Source organism: Pelobates fuscus, chromosome 1, assembly GCF_036172605.1.
Source record: "Pelobates fuscus isolate aPelFus1 chromosome 1, aPelFus1.pri, whole genome shotgun sequence".
In the NCBI taxonomy this organism is placed as follows: Eukaryota; Metazoa; Chordata; class Amphibia; order Anura; family Pelobatidae; genus Pelobates; species Pelobates fuscus.
The window spans coordinates 32,244,636-32,260,512 of NC_086317.1; the positions used below are offsets into that span (position 1 = coordinate 32,244,636).

A 15,877-nucleotide genomic window follows, 5' to 3' on the forward strand; every position below is an offset into this window, starting at 1 on the left:
CACACTCACCCCCTGACTTTGTTACACTCATCACTCGTTATCCTGTCATAATCACTCCCCCAGCCACACTAATCCTGTAACTTACACCCTCAACACACTCAGCTCCTCACCCTGCTACACACCCTCTCGCATTCATCTGCTTCACCCTGCCACACACCCTATCAAACTCACCCACTTCACCCCGTCACACACCCTATCACACTTATCCGCCTCACCCTGCCACACACCCTACCACACTCACTCGACTCACCCTGCCAGACACCCTGACACACTCCCCCCCTCACCCTATCATTCTCATTCCCCTCATCCAGTCACATTCACACCCAAACCCTGTTACATTCACCTTCCTCGTCCTGACATAGTCACTCCCCTACTAATCCTAGAACAGTCACCTCTCACATAAAACACAGCCTTGCCATAAACACAGCACACAAAAACCACAAGCAGCCACCCCTTACACACAACACAATGCAAGTAACTGCCCCACACATGCACGCTCAGTCACAAGGATGCACAGGCACATACATACACAATTCCAAAGACACAGAGCCCAGGGCTCTAGAAGGAGGGCTACCTGAATCTGACTCTTGTGACGTGGATCTGGCAGATGCCATCCTCCCAGTCTGTGATTGCAATTCTGTGTAATTGAGATTATTAGAGTTCTGGGCTGGCAGGCGAGTCCACAGTGACATTGCCAGAGGTAGGGTAACACCTATGACAGCAGATGGGTTCATCTTTGTAGTTGTTGTGCTTCATATGGAAATGCTGCACATACAGATTCCGGTCACCATGACCACTTCAAATCACTGAAGTAGTTATGGTGCTAGAAGTAACCTTTGAAATGTATCTGGGATGTATCTGCCCTCTAAATGCAAGGCAGCTAGAAAGTAAATTATTCACAGCATTTCTTTAAAAATACAAAACGAAAAATGAAACCAGGTTAAAATATCTGAAACACATTTATTGCATTTCGCAGAAAATCATGTTATGTACATTTCAAACAGCTTAGAAAAATTACTATTTACAAGATTTACATATATTACAGGAGTGCAAGAAGAAACAAAGAACTCAATATTTTTCCTCCCTAAACAAAAAAAAATATTTAAAAAAAAAAATAAATCTATTTTCTTCATTTTAAACATGTATTTCTATGGGATGAATCAGTGCCTAGTCTTGCTAAAAATATGTCAGGGTGTTCACTAAGAATACATTTAGGGGGAACTATAGTGCCCCCAATGGCGCCAGTTGGGATTGCAGTCTGTCTCCTGCAAGCAGTATAGCCGTATCCCTAAGCAGCTCAGAATTGGAATAGTCAGAGGTTTTTGATATGCCAAGAATGAAACCAATTATTCAGTGTAATTAATTAGGGCTCCTGTTTACTGGAGAATGGCCCCTATGCTGCAGCAGGACCACCGCCCTATTTTATACATTGCTTCTGTCTTGGAATGTTTACTGTTATTTTATACCTTAAAAACTTTGTACAAGTTACCATAATACAGCCTGATGTGGTGGTTATGATGCGAGAAATACCCTGGGGTACAGCCGTGCACAGAGCCACAATGAATGGAAGCCGAAAGATATCCAACTCCTGCAGCGCTGCCTTAACTGGTTGGCAATCCTACCGCTCATTCACTGGCAGACAGTTTATTTGAGGTCTCTAAGCCAATTAATGAGAGACAGTACATGGAATATGCACAGAATTAAAATTCGCCATCCCAGAACGCTCATTCCAGGTTGGCTAATAAAGGCTGCTGGAGGCGGAGTTACACAACTAGAACAACATTAAATATCTCCTTGGTCCACTTCAAAGCACTGAAGTGGTTATAGTCCTTGGAGTAACCATTTAACAACCTGAAGTGGCTGCTTCCCACTTAGAGAAGTTTGTATTTCCTATCTTAAAGAAATACTGTAGTGCCAGGAATATAAAGCTGTATTCCTGGCACTAACGATCCGTCTGCCTCCCCCCTCCCATGCACCCTCCTCTCCAGTAAATAAAGGGTTAAAAACCCTTTATTTACTTACCTTATCCCAGCGCCGCTGTCCCTCGGCGCTGGGTCGAAGCTCCATCCCGCGACGAGCGGGGTCTAATGCACATGCGCGGCAAATGCAGAGTGTGACGACATCCAGTGTCAGATAACGGACCAAAAGTCCGTTACGATTCCGGAAGTGCCCCCAGTGGTAGACAGCCACTGAGGGCAGACTTAGAGCTGCAATGAGCTGAAGTGGTCTGGGTGCCTACAGTGTCCCTTTAATCGATTCTTACAGAACACCGGACCTTGTCCCTGTACAATATACAGAGTTTTATAATTTTTTTTAAAGTTGTTATAAATAAAAATGTTTATATATATATATTAAAAAAAAAGTTTCAGTGCTTAACAATCAATGTAGGAAATCTATTACTTGTAGGAAATCTATTACTTAGTGCCATTTCTGAACTGGGTGGGGATCATTTGATTGCTAGTCCCCTCCACCTCCCTTTAAGAGGACATTGCAGGAAGCCTTCATGTTTGGATCATCCAAAAAGTTCCATGTGTCACTTTTCGCGATCTTGCATTGAAACAATGACCATAAGGTTATTTAACCCTGTAACGGTTTTGCTTGGAGATTTTTTTTTTCTTTGTGAATTAGAACTTGCCAAACTGAAGTTCAATAAAACTGCTAAATGTTTCTATCAAAATGACCATCCTTTGATAAGTGTCCTTCTTGGTGTGTTTTGGCTCAGGTCTACTCAGTTCCAATGTGGCTTCTCATGGGGAAAAGATGGACTTGATAAACACAATGAGTTCTCTTGCTCCATGTCTCCAGATACCTTCTTTGGATCACGATCGAAATCCTGATGATGGGTATTAAAGTCCATTCCATACTCCTCCTCATCTTCTTCTTCTTCTTCAGAGTCTGAGTTGTCATTGTAGAAATGAATGGTGGCCTGAACTGGAAAATTGGCCAACACCTTCTTCCCCATGTTTTCTATATATTCGTTAGTTTTGGACTTGGGCATGTACAGCCTTAAAGTTAAAAGGAGAGGATGTCACTATAGATAGTAATTAAATATTCTACTCTGTATACATTTTAAAAAGAACATCAAGAAAGATCACCCATCATCTAAACATGAAAAGGTATATTTTTATAGGGAATACACTCGCACCTATACATTGGTTTAGTAAATAGTCAATATTTTAAAGAGATAAACCATCCCCCCAGTGAAGGGGGAAACAGGGCATTTTACAATTAGTTAATAAAAAGAAGACAAGGCTACTCGAGGTTGCACATAATGGGTGGCTAGTGCAACGGCATACTAATAAAATATTATGAGAGAGCCTGTATATATGTCAGGATAAGCAGGTGCTCTTATAGTGTTTGATATATCCTTTTTATAAGGACATAGGAAGTTCTGTTAGTCCATAAATCAGAGAGCACAGCTTTTAATGCAACAACAAAAGCACTGATTTCTGCTATTGAGTAGCATGTAAAGAGCTTAAAAGTATTCATTTAACTAAGGGAAAGAAACTTACCGTACAGGGTGCTGAAAGCCGTGGGCACCTTTTGAGCCAATATGTCCATCATGAGACTCTGATTTCTTTAACTGTAAGAAAAAATCCAAATTAAGAAAAATTTATTATATTCCATTAATTTCCTACATAGAGTATTGGTTGATAATATCGGATGCTGATTAAATACTAAGTTACTGATTAAAAAAAAAATTGATTATACATATATAAACGTTTTAGGACTATCTGTACAGAACATCCATCAAGGCTTATTATGGACGAAATGTATTTCAGAACTGGCTGCAGTAACTCTAACATGGTCTCTATCCTTACAAAACCATTTTCAGGAATGCCTTAGTTCTGGCAATAAATGCCAATTTAAGAAATACGTTAAATATTTTGCCTTGTTCCAGTCTAGGTTTAACCCCTTAAGGACCAAACGTCTGGAATAAAAGTGAATCATGACATGTCACACATGTCATGTGTCCTTAAGGGGTTAAGGGATCATAACTTACCAGCCTTTTCTGTCTGTCTCCAGCAGAGAATACCCACGGTCTCCATAGGTCAGGACTGCTGGAAAGGAAAAGAACGTTTTGAATAAGTGAGAAGTCCACCCTTTACCCCTCAGTTCTAATCCATACAGTGCATTGTTACTGCAACACCAAAACAAAGACATTTACACAGGATTCCATTCCTAAAATCCCCATCTGGAATAGTTCTTCAAGATTAGGAGTACATAGGATAAGAGTACCCATAATTTCAAAGTCTTCATGCAATGAACATGCTCTTCATGTCTTTCTATCACTCTCATTGCCAGATGAGGCCTGCCTAAGAGTGTTTGGGGTTACCATGGCAACACCCTGATATATTTCTTGCCGCAGTCCAGAAAGAGCTGTCTGTCAGCAACATCTCCCACCAGAGTTTAGGATCCCCCCCCCCCTCCCCCACCCGGGATAAGGTAAGCCTCAGGGTGAGGGGAAGAAACTTTAATTTAGTTTTTGGTTTTAATTTAAAAATGTTTAGTTTCCCCCACCAATATAGTCTCTCAAACTGTTTCCGCCCACTATCACCCCTATACTCCATTACAGCCACTGCTTAAACATATACTACAGCCCCAATTTCCCCACACACACTCTGCAGATCCAAATCTCTTCCCAAACACACACTATATGCCCCATATGCACCTTACTGCCCCCTTTCCATCCATGTATTATTATCGCCATTTATATAGCACCAACAGATTCCATACCGCTTTACAATATTATGAGAGGGAGGATTTACCTATAAATAGGACAATTACAAGAAAACTTACAGGAACAATAGGTTGAAGAGTACCTTGCTCAAACGAGCCTACAGTCTATAGGAATGTACTCCTTATTGACCCTATCCCCCAAAACACACTCTAAGCTCAACAACACACACACTGCACCCTCTATCTACATGCAGCCCCTATTTAGAAGCACACACATACTAAATCGCAAACAGACCTACAAACACACACAACCCCACAACAGCCTCCCCCCACATACACATCCCTACAAGCATAATTCCCACCACAACCACACAACAGCGTCCCCCCACATACACAACCCCACAAGCATCATTCCCACCACAACCACACAAGCAGCCTCCCCACACATACACAACTCCAGAAGAAGTATCACCAGAAACAAACACCACAAGTGGCCTACCGTCACAAATGCCACACATCCCACAGCAACCACCCACAGACCCACCATTCAATCATACCCCAAAATAGAAGCATTAACACACACACACATATATCGGGGGAGGGGGGTTCATTCATTGGGGCAGCAAGGAGGCTAAATCCGACCCTGACAACAATGTTGCAATGATCAGAAGACCTGTTCTTTTTGTAACTGTGTGAAACACTTACACATGAACTCTGCATGCCTTGTGTACCCACGTGTTGTGTGATTGTATATCTGTTATAATATCAGATTTTTAACCTCTATACAGCACAAGTTCTAACGGTTTTAAGGCCTGGATGAAACCTCAGATGAAACAAAATGGGAATTAAGTCAGATTAAATGGTTATTTCAGTGTTAGCCAGCCCCCATGTCAATATATACCAATACTGGCAAGTCCCAACATAACAATCTACTAAACTATATTACTTACATTGAAACAAAATCTTTTCTACATTAAACGTATCAAGATATTCCTGGATTTTATGGTAGCCTAAGAATGCTTTGACAATTTATTCGATTTAAATCCCCATTTTTTTTTCCCATCTGAGAAAAAACACGAACAAAAAAACCCCACTTTTAAAATAAATCTGTGTTTAGTATCTGGATATATTTCTATTAATTCACTATTGTAGAAAACCGCTGTTATAATGCACGCACACACATCTCTCTCTCTGTTGGACTGCTTATTAAGACGTGAGTGCCTTATATTTACATGCACACAATTGCTTCATATAAAGTATATCAGTTTTTGTACATTTTGTTTCCTTTATGTATTTGATACATTTAACCATTTTCATTTTGATAAAGAATGCCTTCTAGTAGCATGGATTAACTCCATTTTTGTTTCTGATCAGATAAAGAACATTTGAGATGCCATTTCTTATGTGTTTAAACTACTCAATTCATTTAAAATCCCTGAGAACACACCATACATTTATTGTATTGTTTTATATTGTATTACACTAATTCAAGAATCTGTCAATACACTAATCATCTGTCAATTCAAATCATTTACACGAAAAATTCTAAAATTATGTGTGCACTCACTCAACTTTTATATCGCTGAAATTTATATAAAATGATATATAAAAAGTGGGACCAGAGATTTAGTTAATGTATAATAAGATAATAATTTATACATCTAAAAAAATTTTAAAAAAAAAATTGTGAAAACAGTTTTATTTTATGATTCTACTGAATTTGTAAAACATTAACCAGGTTGGTGTCAAATATAAAAGCAGGTTATTCTAGGAAGTGTTCCTTAGCAGCAGCAAAGCAAATAAATCTTTTTCTTACCCCTACTTAGCAAAGAGTTTCTTTATGTGCTCCAAGGACAGAGATTTATTTTTTTGTAAAGGAAATATTTAAACTATTGAATTTTTCAAAAAGACATTTCAACAAAGCTTACAAACAGATCTATTGATTCAAACACCCTACTGCTCCTTTAATAAATGCAGTAAGTCAGTATCAGTGCATGAAGCCTATTATTGGCCAGATCTGAGAGGTGTAATATTAACTATTATTTGCACAACACCTGCTACTTTCAAACATATTTTATTACACTTCAAAGCAATGGGTGCCACAGCCTCACATGAAATACACCTCTCTGAACTGTGCTCCAGTTTACCCCGAGGGGAACAAGATACATGTTTCTAAACAGTCTAGAATTTTGAATAAAAGTAAAAAATAAATAAATAAATAAATAAATAAATAAATAAGTAAATTAAAAAAAAATATATATAGGCGCATTTTTTTTTTTACTTATTTTATTCAAAATTATAGAATTCAATATATATATACACACACACATACATATACACACACACACACATACACAATGTACACAATTTATGCTGCTTTCATTACAGATGTTTCTTATATGCTTGGTGGTAAAAAGTCTCTAAATTAGCAGATTTACAATGAAATGACGCTAGTGCACTTTCAGTGACGCTAAAATGCTAAATCACACCCTCATCAACAACAGATATTTACTGAGCGTGTAGAAATGGATAAATACCTTGACAAAAGAGCTTACACTCAACATTTCAACAAGCACTACGATGGATCCACGACTTACTCAGTGGACATGGAGCTGGGAATCAATAACTTTTCCAAAGAGCTTGCAGTTAGCAGACACAGCTGCTTCTGTCACCGTGCTTTGACCCTTGCTTACCTGTCTGGCTGTCCAGGATGCTGAGTGTGTATGCTGCTGGTGGCCCCCCTGGGGCAGGGGTACATGTGACAGAGGGCTGCCTTGAGTTTGCAGTGGACAGAATCCATGGTGTAGGCTGGATGAGCTCTGACTGGCAGTCACTGTGAGAAAGGGAGCTCCTTTATCTAAGCAGCCCTAGAGCAAACACAACTTCAGGTATAAGGGGGAGTGCACCATCCCAGAGAGACCACCTCCAGCACTCCAGGACACCTGAAAAGAAGGGAGGGCTAGACACCTGCTAGAAACCATAGATACATGGAGCCCCGAGTAATGTATTCATGTATCCAGTGATATACTAAAATAGAACTAACACAGTTATTGCCAGAATGGAAGGCAACAAATAAAAAAAATAAAAAAATAAGTCTTGGAGTTGATAAGATTAGGAACGTTTTTCAGTCAGAAAAGATTTTGTTTGGAATCACTGGGAATACATTTCCCAACCACTCTAGAAATTAGTCTCTGGCTGGCTGTGCATGATAGGAGTTGAGGCTCACAGCTTATAGCGATCCAGTCCGGATGGTGCCAGTGAAATTCATACATACAGGAGCCCAGTGTCCTCTTTTTTTGTGTTCTCCTTAAATGGTTTGTCATTTATTGTTTTTACACATTCCCTCTGCACAGAACATTTAATGCACAATAATAATTAATGTGAATAATAAAAAAAAGCATAAAAAAAATAAAAAGATACTTTGATCTTAAATCTGAAATTCCCCTTGAATTCTCACTGTAGTAACTAGCCCTCTTACTATATTCAGTAATACATATGGTGAAATCTCCTGAAGATGCCCTTTCGACCTTTAACAATTGAGGGTCTGCTAAAAATCAGCAGAGTAATTATACAAATCACTTCCAAACAGAGCGATCTGCTAAACTCTGAATTCTCGCAAATAAATCAGAATGGAAAAAACTGAGTGTTAAATGACTGATCTATACATTTATGCCTCAGTTTTGCAGTTTGGATTTAATCAACAAAAGTTTGAAATTTAAACTGTAAATTCAGAGAGTTATCAAAAAAATTGCTGCATTTACTCCAACCTATTATAGTAAGAGGCCCATTTGCATAAGTTAATTCAGGTAAATACAGATAATCTGACCCTCTGGCCATGCAAACTGCCAGCGTGCAAAGAGTTAAAAATAAATAAACACAAGGGGTTCCCACAGACTCCATTAACCATGCGTGATCGGCCACAGGGTCACTCCAATTTCTTAACAATACACTATATATATATGATCACTCAGGCTGATTCCTATGAATTCTGAATTACAAGAGCTCTCCTAATTTGAAGGTAGCTGGTAAATTATAGAGGACATCATTTATCCTGATAGCTACAGATTTTCTATGAATTTGCCTTAATTTAATGAATAGCACTTTATTCACTATACCCCCAGTTTTAAAATATAAATCTTGTGATGAGTCTGAGTGAGCTCAGCTTAAACTTTGGGAAGAGCCCCCCTCAGTGTATTTCTTATTCATTGAGGAAAGGTAGCGTTTTGGTTTGTCCAACTCAAGGTTGGGAATTTAGGGCTCAGGAGATAAACTAGGTGTCAGAAAAGATCCTCACACACAAACCTACGCTCGAGTTGCAAGTATGGAGTAATGTGCGTATTACTGGTCCATAGAATTGCTAAGCTTGATGATTATATAGAAAAGTGATATACCTATAGAACGTGAGAATAGTCTAAGACAGGTCGAGATCAAGGGGCAATAGAAAAATAACTACATGGTTAGGTAAACCATGGTCAGAGATACAAAAGACAGTGGAGTCAGCGAATAGTCAAAAGTCGGTAACCAAATCATCCAAAATAGTAAAACAAACACACCTCTGGGTACTACAACAGAGCATGGCAATGAGGGTGGACTGGGATTGACAGAAAATGTGTCAATCCTATTGGCCAGTGTAATTAGAATGATGCCAAAATATAAGTGCAACCACAGTGCCCATGGAGGAGCTAAACTTCAATACCCATAATTCAGTTGATACTACATCACCTGGTCCTCTCATTTTTAAGAACCTCCTCGCCAACTGCTCCTCTTCCTTACCTTCAACATCAACTGATACTTCCTTACTGACCAATACTGATTCAGGCATTCCCTAAACTTCAAAAATATACACAATTGTGGCATTGGCCTTTAATTATTTGCAATAAAAAGCAGCAACAACATTTGTGTGAGCTCTCCTGCTATGCACCGCAACAAAATAAACTTAAGAAACATGTTAGGTGACTAAGAGATCTCCACAACATGAGTGCTACACTATTTAGTCAACCTACCCCTATCTGTATAGGGTAAATATTTCCATGTACAATATGAGAACGAAAAAACACAATACTGTATAAACATCCAAAGCTGTGCAGAAAATGGGAGCAGAACCACTCACATATAATGGAGCCTGATATAATAGCTCTGGTCTGAGTTTCTGTGCCTTTTAAGGTGGCACTCCACATCCTAAAAACTTTAAAACATAGTTGTCTAGGCTAGGGAATAGAGCAGAAAATAAAGCCAAATCGAGTGTAGTAGTCTCTGGATTAATAAAACTCATGCACTTATACCCAAGCACAGTGCTCACCCGATTTATAGGGAGCCTATAATATTTCCCGGCTCTAAGTAATTCCAGCATTGTATTTATATACTGTATGGCATTGCCCCCTTTTTTATATCACTGAGCCAGTAACAGGAAATATATTCAAGATTCCAATAGGTAATATGCCCACAGCATTATTTCAGCAATATCTATATATTAAATATTCAATCAATTGGGAATTATTTACTTCATAATGTCAATCAGATTTGCACTTGGATCATCAACCCACTTGCATGTTAATTAAATCATTGAATTTTATGTTCAAAATAAAAATAAAAACATGCAGGCCATTTAAAATTGGACAAGATGGCCTTTTTAGGTTTGATTGTTCTTACTGTAAAGAATCCTTTTCTCTGCTGTAAGTGAAAACGCCTTTATTCCACTCTCAATGTCTGTTGTATATTTCTGGTAATGAATAGGTTAGCACACAGCGGTTTGTACTGACCCTGTATATATTTGTATAGTGCTATCATATCTCCTCTGAGGTGCCTTATTTCTAAACAAAACAAATGAAGTTGTTCTAGCCTTTCTTCATAACTAATGTTTTCCATTCCTCTTACTATTTCTGTAGCGCACCTCTGCACCTTTACTATTGTGCAATATCGTTTTTCAAAACTGATGCTCAAAATTACACTGCACATTCAAGTTGGGGTTTTACCATTGATTTAAAAAGAGGCAAAATTATATTTTGTGAATTAATTAAGCAAGGGCAGACCGGCATTGCATACTGTTGCCTAATTTGTTATTTAGATTTATTCGCAAGTACTTTTCATTAAATTAAATCCCTAAATGGCTTGTGGGTTCCTTATTCTAAAATGTGTGACTTTGTATTTATATTTATTGAATGTCATCTGTAACAGCTGTACCTTTAGGACTATGCTGATGAAAAAAGAAATAGGACGCAAAAACAATTGCAGAAAAAGCACATGCAGTAGTAACATGTCATGTGATGGGATTAGTGAGTGCATATGAAAAAAGATTGAGTGCTTCGGGTGGAAAACCCATAGATCGGATGCACAGCTATAAACACAGAGATGATCTGTGTGTTTCGTGGGCCAAAAAGAATATTCATTTATACTTAAATATTGTCAACGCTCGCTTGGCTCAAACCTGGTGGGCTGGGTCATCTCATCTTTCCTCTGCTCGCCAAACCCATCTTTTCTCCAGCTAGCTAAAGAAATACTCAGTATTAAAAAACAAACAAACAAATATGACATTAAACATACATGCCATGTGACAATGACCAATTACAGAGCGAAATATAAAAAAAAAGCCTTCAGTCTGGACCAGCTACTATAATCTGTATTCTCTATATAATTATATTATTTAAGAAAAACATGCTTTTCTAAACCTAATTGTTCTCCTTTACATAGCAGAACAAAGGTTTCCAGATACGGAAACTGGTTCAAAGGCACCATTTGTGGTAGGATTTTGCCTAGACAAGGAATTGTATTCGGGATAAGGAGACACAGCTGCGCCTATAGGTTAAGGACAATGAGGACTGCTTATACAAAGAGATGGATTTTACGCTTTACTGTTTGAAATGAAAGCTGTCTGCTTACTGAATGCGCGTATACCAGAAATAAATACATCTTACTACTTTTATTTTTAAAGACGGAAGTACAGCATTACTGCATGGCAGTATGTAGTGATATTTTATCACGATTTAGTGACAATGCAGAATTATTGCAATGATGCATCCTTGCCCACTGTCATACATTGAACTATAATATATCTGCACAAAATACCACTGTTTGACTTAACTTGCTGCTGGAGCATGTAACTCTCTGTGAAATAGTAAACGCCACCCAGATTAACATTTCCATGATTTGCTGCATTGATGTTATTATTTATCCTCCTTGTCATGTATAATAACTATAATGCAGTAAACAGGTGTGTGGGGTAGATTCAACTCCAGTCTGCTGTGTCCATTTAAATGAACACTCAAAACACCGTAACCACTACATTGCACTGTAGTGTCTATTGCAGGCATAGGCAACCTTCGGCACTCAGATGTTTTGGACTACACCTCCCATGACGCTTTGCCAGCATTATGGGTGTAAGAGCATTTTGGGGGTTGTAGTCCAAAACAGAAGAGAGAGAGAAAATAGAAGATCCATCTTAGGAACCGTCGGGCTCCCTGTCTGAAATAGTTAGGTGTGGAGCGGTACCTTCCAGACCCCACGTAAGAAATCAAAACATTCTAAAACAGTTTGACTGGTTACAACAGGATAGGTCAGGACCCTCCGAGCACCATAGGCACTGCAGCTCTATGTTTGGCGATTGTTCTTGTAGTGTTTCCTTTAACGGCTTTGGATATCTCCTTATAACTTACTTCATGCAGGGCTGGGCCCTCTTACACAGATCAAAACAAAGCATAGCTGTACATGTCTATGGGTGACACCCAGCGCCTAAAGCTAAACATAAACTGATACATCTGCCATACTTTATATCTGCACTGGATTGAACAACAGGATCACTTAAATGTTAAAAAGAAATGTATTTATTAATTTATTTTAAAACTTTAAGGATTTTCAACGTTACCCAGTTTTACAGAATAATACAAGTTGTGTGTGTATTCACAATGATCGAACTATGAAGAGGGGAGGCATGTGTCAAACCAAAACAAGACAAAACAATAATATCTGATTAAATCTTAAATACAACTCTCACATCTTTCCACATTCTCTCTTTTGTTACACAACCTTTGGTTTACAGAATTGGTGTTATTTTGGTATTGTGGACATTGTTGCTTAATAATCAGAAACAAAACCAAAAATGAGCAGATGTAACGGGGTTCACTATGTGGGCTCAATTTAATAGTGTGATCTAATGCACTCTACTGGATCCAACCTGTGGGACATTTGAGAGTGGCCCCATAAATATTGAGAGAAAAAAAAAGGAAAGAAACATGTGAAACAGTAAACGGTGCACTGATGAAGGGCAGGGGAGGTTAGGAAGAGAAGAGAAATGTTTGGGGAGAATCCAGTTGTTATGTTTGAGCTAGTGTATTATATCGGAAAAGTATAGTTATGTTAAGGTTGGGTCTGAAATCCAAGGATATCAGACTTTATTTAGGCTTTTGGATGTTTCATGAATGAGAGCTGTAAGTTTGTCAATTTACATTGTGTCCCACACTATTTTCTACAGTTGCCAGTAATGGGACTTGAAAGGACGCATGTAACAAATGACGTTATCTTGTTGATTTTGAAGTTCTATGAGTGTGTTCTTCACTTTGGCTGAGATCATCATACTTGATGATCTCAGCCAATCCAATGCTTTCCTATAGTAAAGCAATGGGTGGCTATTGTGCATGTGTGGCAAACAGCTGTGCGGCCAAACAGCATCTCCATGGGGAGCGTTCAGCGCCTCCATGCAGACCCAATCTAATACACTGCCCCCTCCCCCCAGGGCCGGATTAACATAGGGGCTGATGGAGCTGCAGCTCCAGGCCCAGGCCCATGGATTTTTTTTTTTTTACACACTACTCTTAGGTTTGCCACCTGACTGGTGATAAATGGAGATTACTCTGCAATACCAGCACCGGCCAGTAGGGTTCACTGTGTGTAGAGAGAGGCAGGGATAAGAAGTTACAGCATATCCCTCCCTGCCTATCTCTACTCACTGATCCGTGGGGGAGCAGCTACACAGCACAGAGAGTCCAGACAGCAGCTCCCAGCCTGCAGAGACAGACTACAGCTCAGGGAAGTGAGGGATGATTGGAAAGGCAGAAGAGACACATGGGGACACTGAGACACTAGGGGACACATGTGGACGCTGAGACACTAGGGGACACTGAGACACTGGGGGACATATAGGGACACTGAGGCACTAGGGGACACAGACACTAGAGGACACAGACACTAGGGGACACTGAGACACTAGGACAGATGGGGACACAGACACTGGGAGACCTGGAAACACTGAGACACTTGGGGACACTGGAAAACATGGGGACACTGAGACACTAGGGGACACTGGGACACATGGGGATGCTGAGACACATGGGGACGCTGTGAGACATAGGGACATTGGGAGACACCGAGACATTGGGACATGGAGACACTATGTCCCAATTTCTCCCAGTATCCCCATGTCCCCCATCCAGTGTCGCTAGTGTCTCAGTGTCCCCAAGTCTCCCAGTGTCAGTGTCCCATGTCTCTCAGTGTGCCTAGTGTCCCCATGTGTCCCAGTGTCCCTATATGTCCCAGTGTCCCCATGTCTATGTCCACAACTGACCCCATGTCTCCCAGTGTCCCCAAGTGTCTGTCTCCCAGCCAGTGTCCCCTAGTCTCCCAGTGTCCCCTAGTCTCCCAGTCTGTGTCCCTAGTGTCTTAGTGTCCCCAAATGTTTCAGTGTCCCCATGTCTCCCAGTTTCTGTGTTCCTAGTGTCACAGTGTGCCTAGTGTCCCCATGTCTCCCAGTGTCCCTATATGTCCCAGTGTCCCCATGTCTATGTCCACAACTATTCCCATGTCTCCCAGTGTCCCCAAGTGTCTGTCTCCCAGCCAGTGTCCCCAGTGTCCCCTAGTCTCCCAGTGTCCCCTAGTCTCCCAGTGTCCCCTAGTCTCCCAGTGTCTGTGTTCCCATGTCTCTGTGTCCCTAGTGTCTTAGTGTCCCCAAATGTTTCAGTGTCCCCATTTCTCCCAGTTTCCCTAAATGTCTCAGTGTCCCCATGTCTCTCAGTGTCCCCGGGTCTCTCAGTGTCCCCGGGTCTCTCAGTGTCTCCATGTCTCACTGTGTCCCCAGTATCCTAGTGACATGGGGACACACTGAGACATTGGAACACTGGGAGAAATGGGGACACTGGGAGACTAGGGGACTGGGCAACATGGGGACACTGACACTGTGATACATAGGGACACTGAGACACTGGGTGACTTGCGAGACTGAGACACTGTGAGCAATCCATCTATACAGCAGAATCCAACTGTGAGTAGTTTGTTGGTGATTTTACAGAATTTCCTGTGATGTCATTCCTTGTGATTATACAAATGATTAAGGCTGATATTTTTTTCCAAGAAAGGTGGCAACCCTAACTACTCTTCACATACTCTTGCGTAAAGGTGCACTATTGGGTCAGGAACACAATCATGTATTTCTGACCCTATTATGTTTAAACCACCACCCTGGCCCCTTCTTGCCTCCCTAAGTATCGTAAATATAACTTGTATTCAAGTCTGCAGCTGCTGGCTCTGCCTCTGAACTGACTGTCTGCTGACATCATCAGAAGTGGTGGTCTGAGCAAATTACAATACTTCCCCATAGGATTGGCAACTAGGCAGATCAGGGGCAGAGCCAGCACAAGTGCAACATAGCCCTGGCCAATCAGCATCTCCTCATAAAGATACATTGAATCAATGCATCTCTGTGAGGAAAGTTCAGTGTCTGCATGCAGAGTGTCTGCATGCAGTACTGCCCCAGGAAGCACCTCTAGTAGCCATCTAAGGAGTGGCCAGTCGAGTTATTTTCTCTGAAAAGTCAGTGTTTACTGCAAAAGGCCTGAATGGAATGATTCTACTTACCAGAACAAATACAATAAGCTGTAGTTTTTCTGGTGACTATAGTGTCCCTTTAAGTTTGGAAGCTTAAGAGGGATGTATGGGAACAAAACTTGTGTGGACTGTCTGACAATAAAATTAGTTTAGGTAATGCAGACGTTGGTCTCTCTAACACTGTGGCATGTCCCCTTTCTTTTACACTTACTACATACACCTTTTCTCTGTCTCAGACTATATACCAGGAACTTCTGCCTGCTAGTAGGAAGGTAAGGAGACAAGTGGACCAGCGAGTGCTAGGGGACAGTCCTTAGAAAGCATGGAGTGAGCGCATCATTAGACGCATTTATGTCAAGCTCAGGGTGCTACCTGCATAGTATGCCCT

General features: G+C 40.4%; 1 protein-coding gene across 2 annotated transcripts; it reads right to left on the reverse strand.

The window, feature by feature from the left end:
- Positions 1 to 2,427: 2,427 nt before the first annotated feature.
- Positions 2,428 to 7,546, reverse strand: RIPPLY3 (ripply transcriptional repressor 3). 2 transcript variants are annotated; one of them, XM_063442534.1, is made up of 4 exons: positions 7,374 to 7,546; positions 4,004 to 4,058; positions 3,513 to 3,583; positions 2,428 to 3,005 (listed from the first exon to the last, which is right to left on the reverse strand). In XM_063442534.1, the coding sequence occupies exons 1-4, from the start codon at positions 7,478 to 7,480 to the stop codon at positions 2,729 to 2,731; spliced, it is 510 nt and encodes a 169-aa protein (XP_063298604.1). In that variant the 5' UTR covers positions 7,481 to 7,546; the 3' UTR covers positions 2,428 to 2,728. The 2 variants fall into 2 exon arrangements, with proteins under 2 accessions (XP_063298604.1, XP_063298595.1); XM_063442525.1 differs by having other exon boundaries at positions 4,004 to 4,061.
- Between the last annotated feature and the right edge of the window lie 8,331 nt (positions 7,547 to 15,877).

Coding starts and splice junctions, on each gene's coding strand:
- RIPPLY3 (XM_063442525.1), bottom strand. CDS start 7,480: ATGGATTCTGTCCACTGCAAACTCAAGGCAGCCCTCTGTCACATGTAC. Junction 4,062..7,373: donor CATCCTGGACAGCCAGACAG/GTAAGCAAGGGT, acceptor TTTCCTTTCCAG/CAGTCCTGACCTATGGAGAC. Junction 3,006..3,512: donor GGCTTTCAGCACCCTGTACG/GTAAGTTTCTTT, acceptor TTTAACTTTAAG/GCTGTACATGCCCAAGTCCA.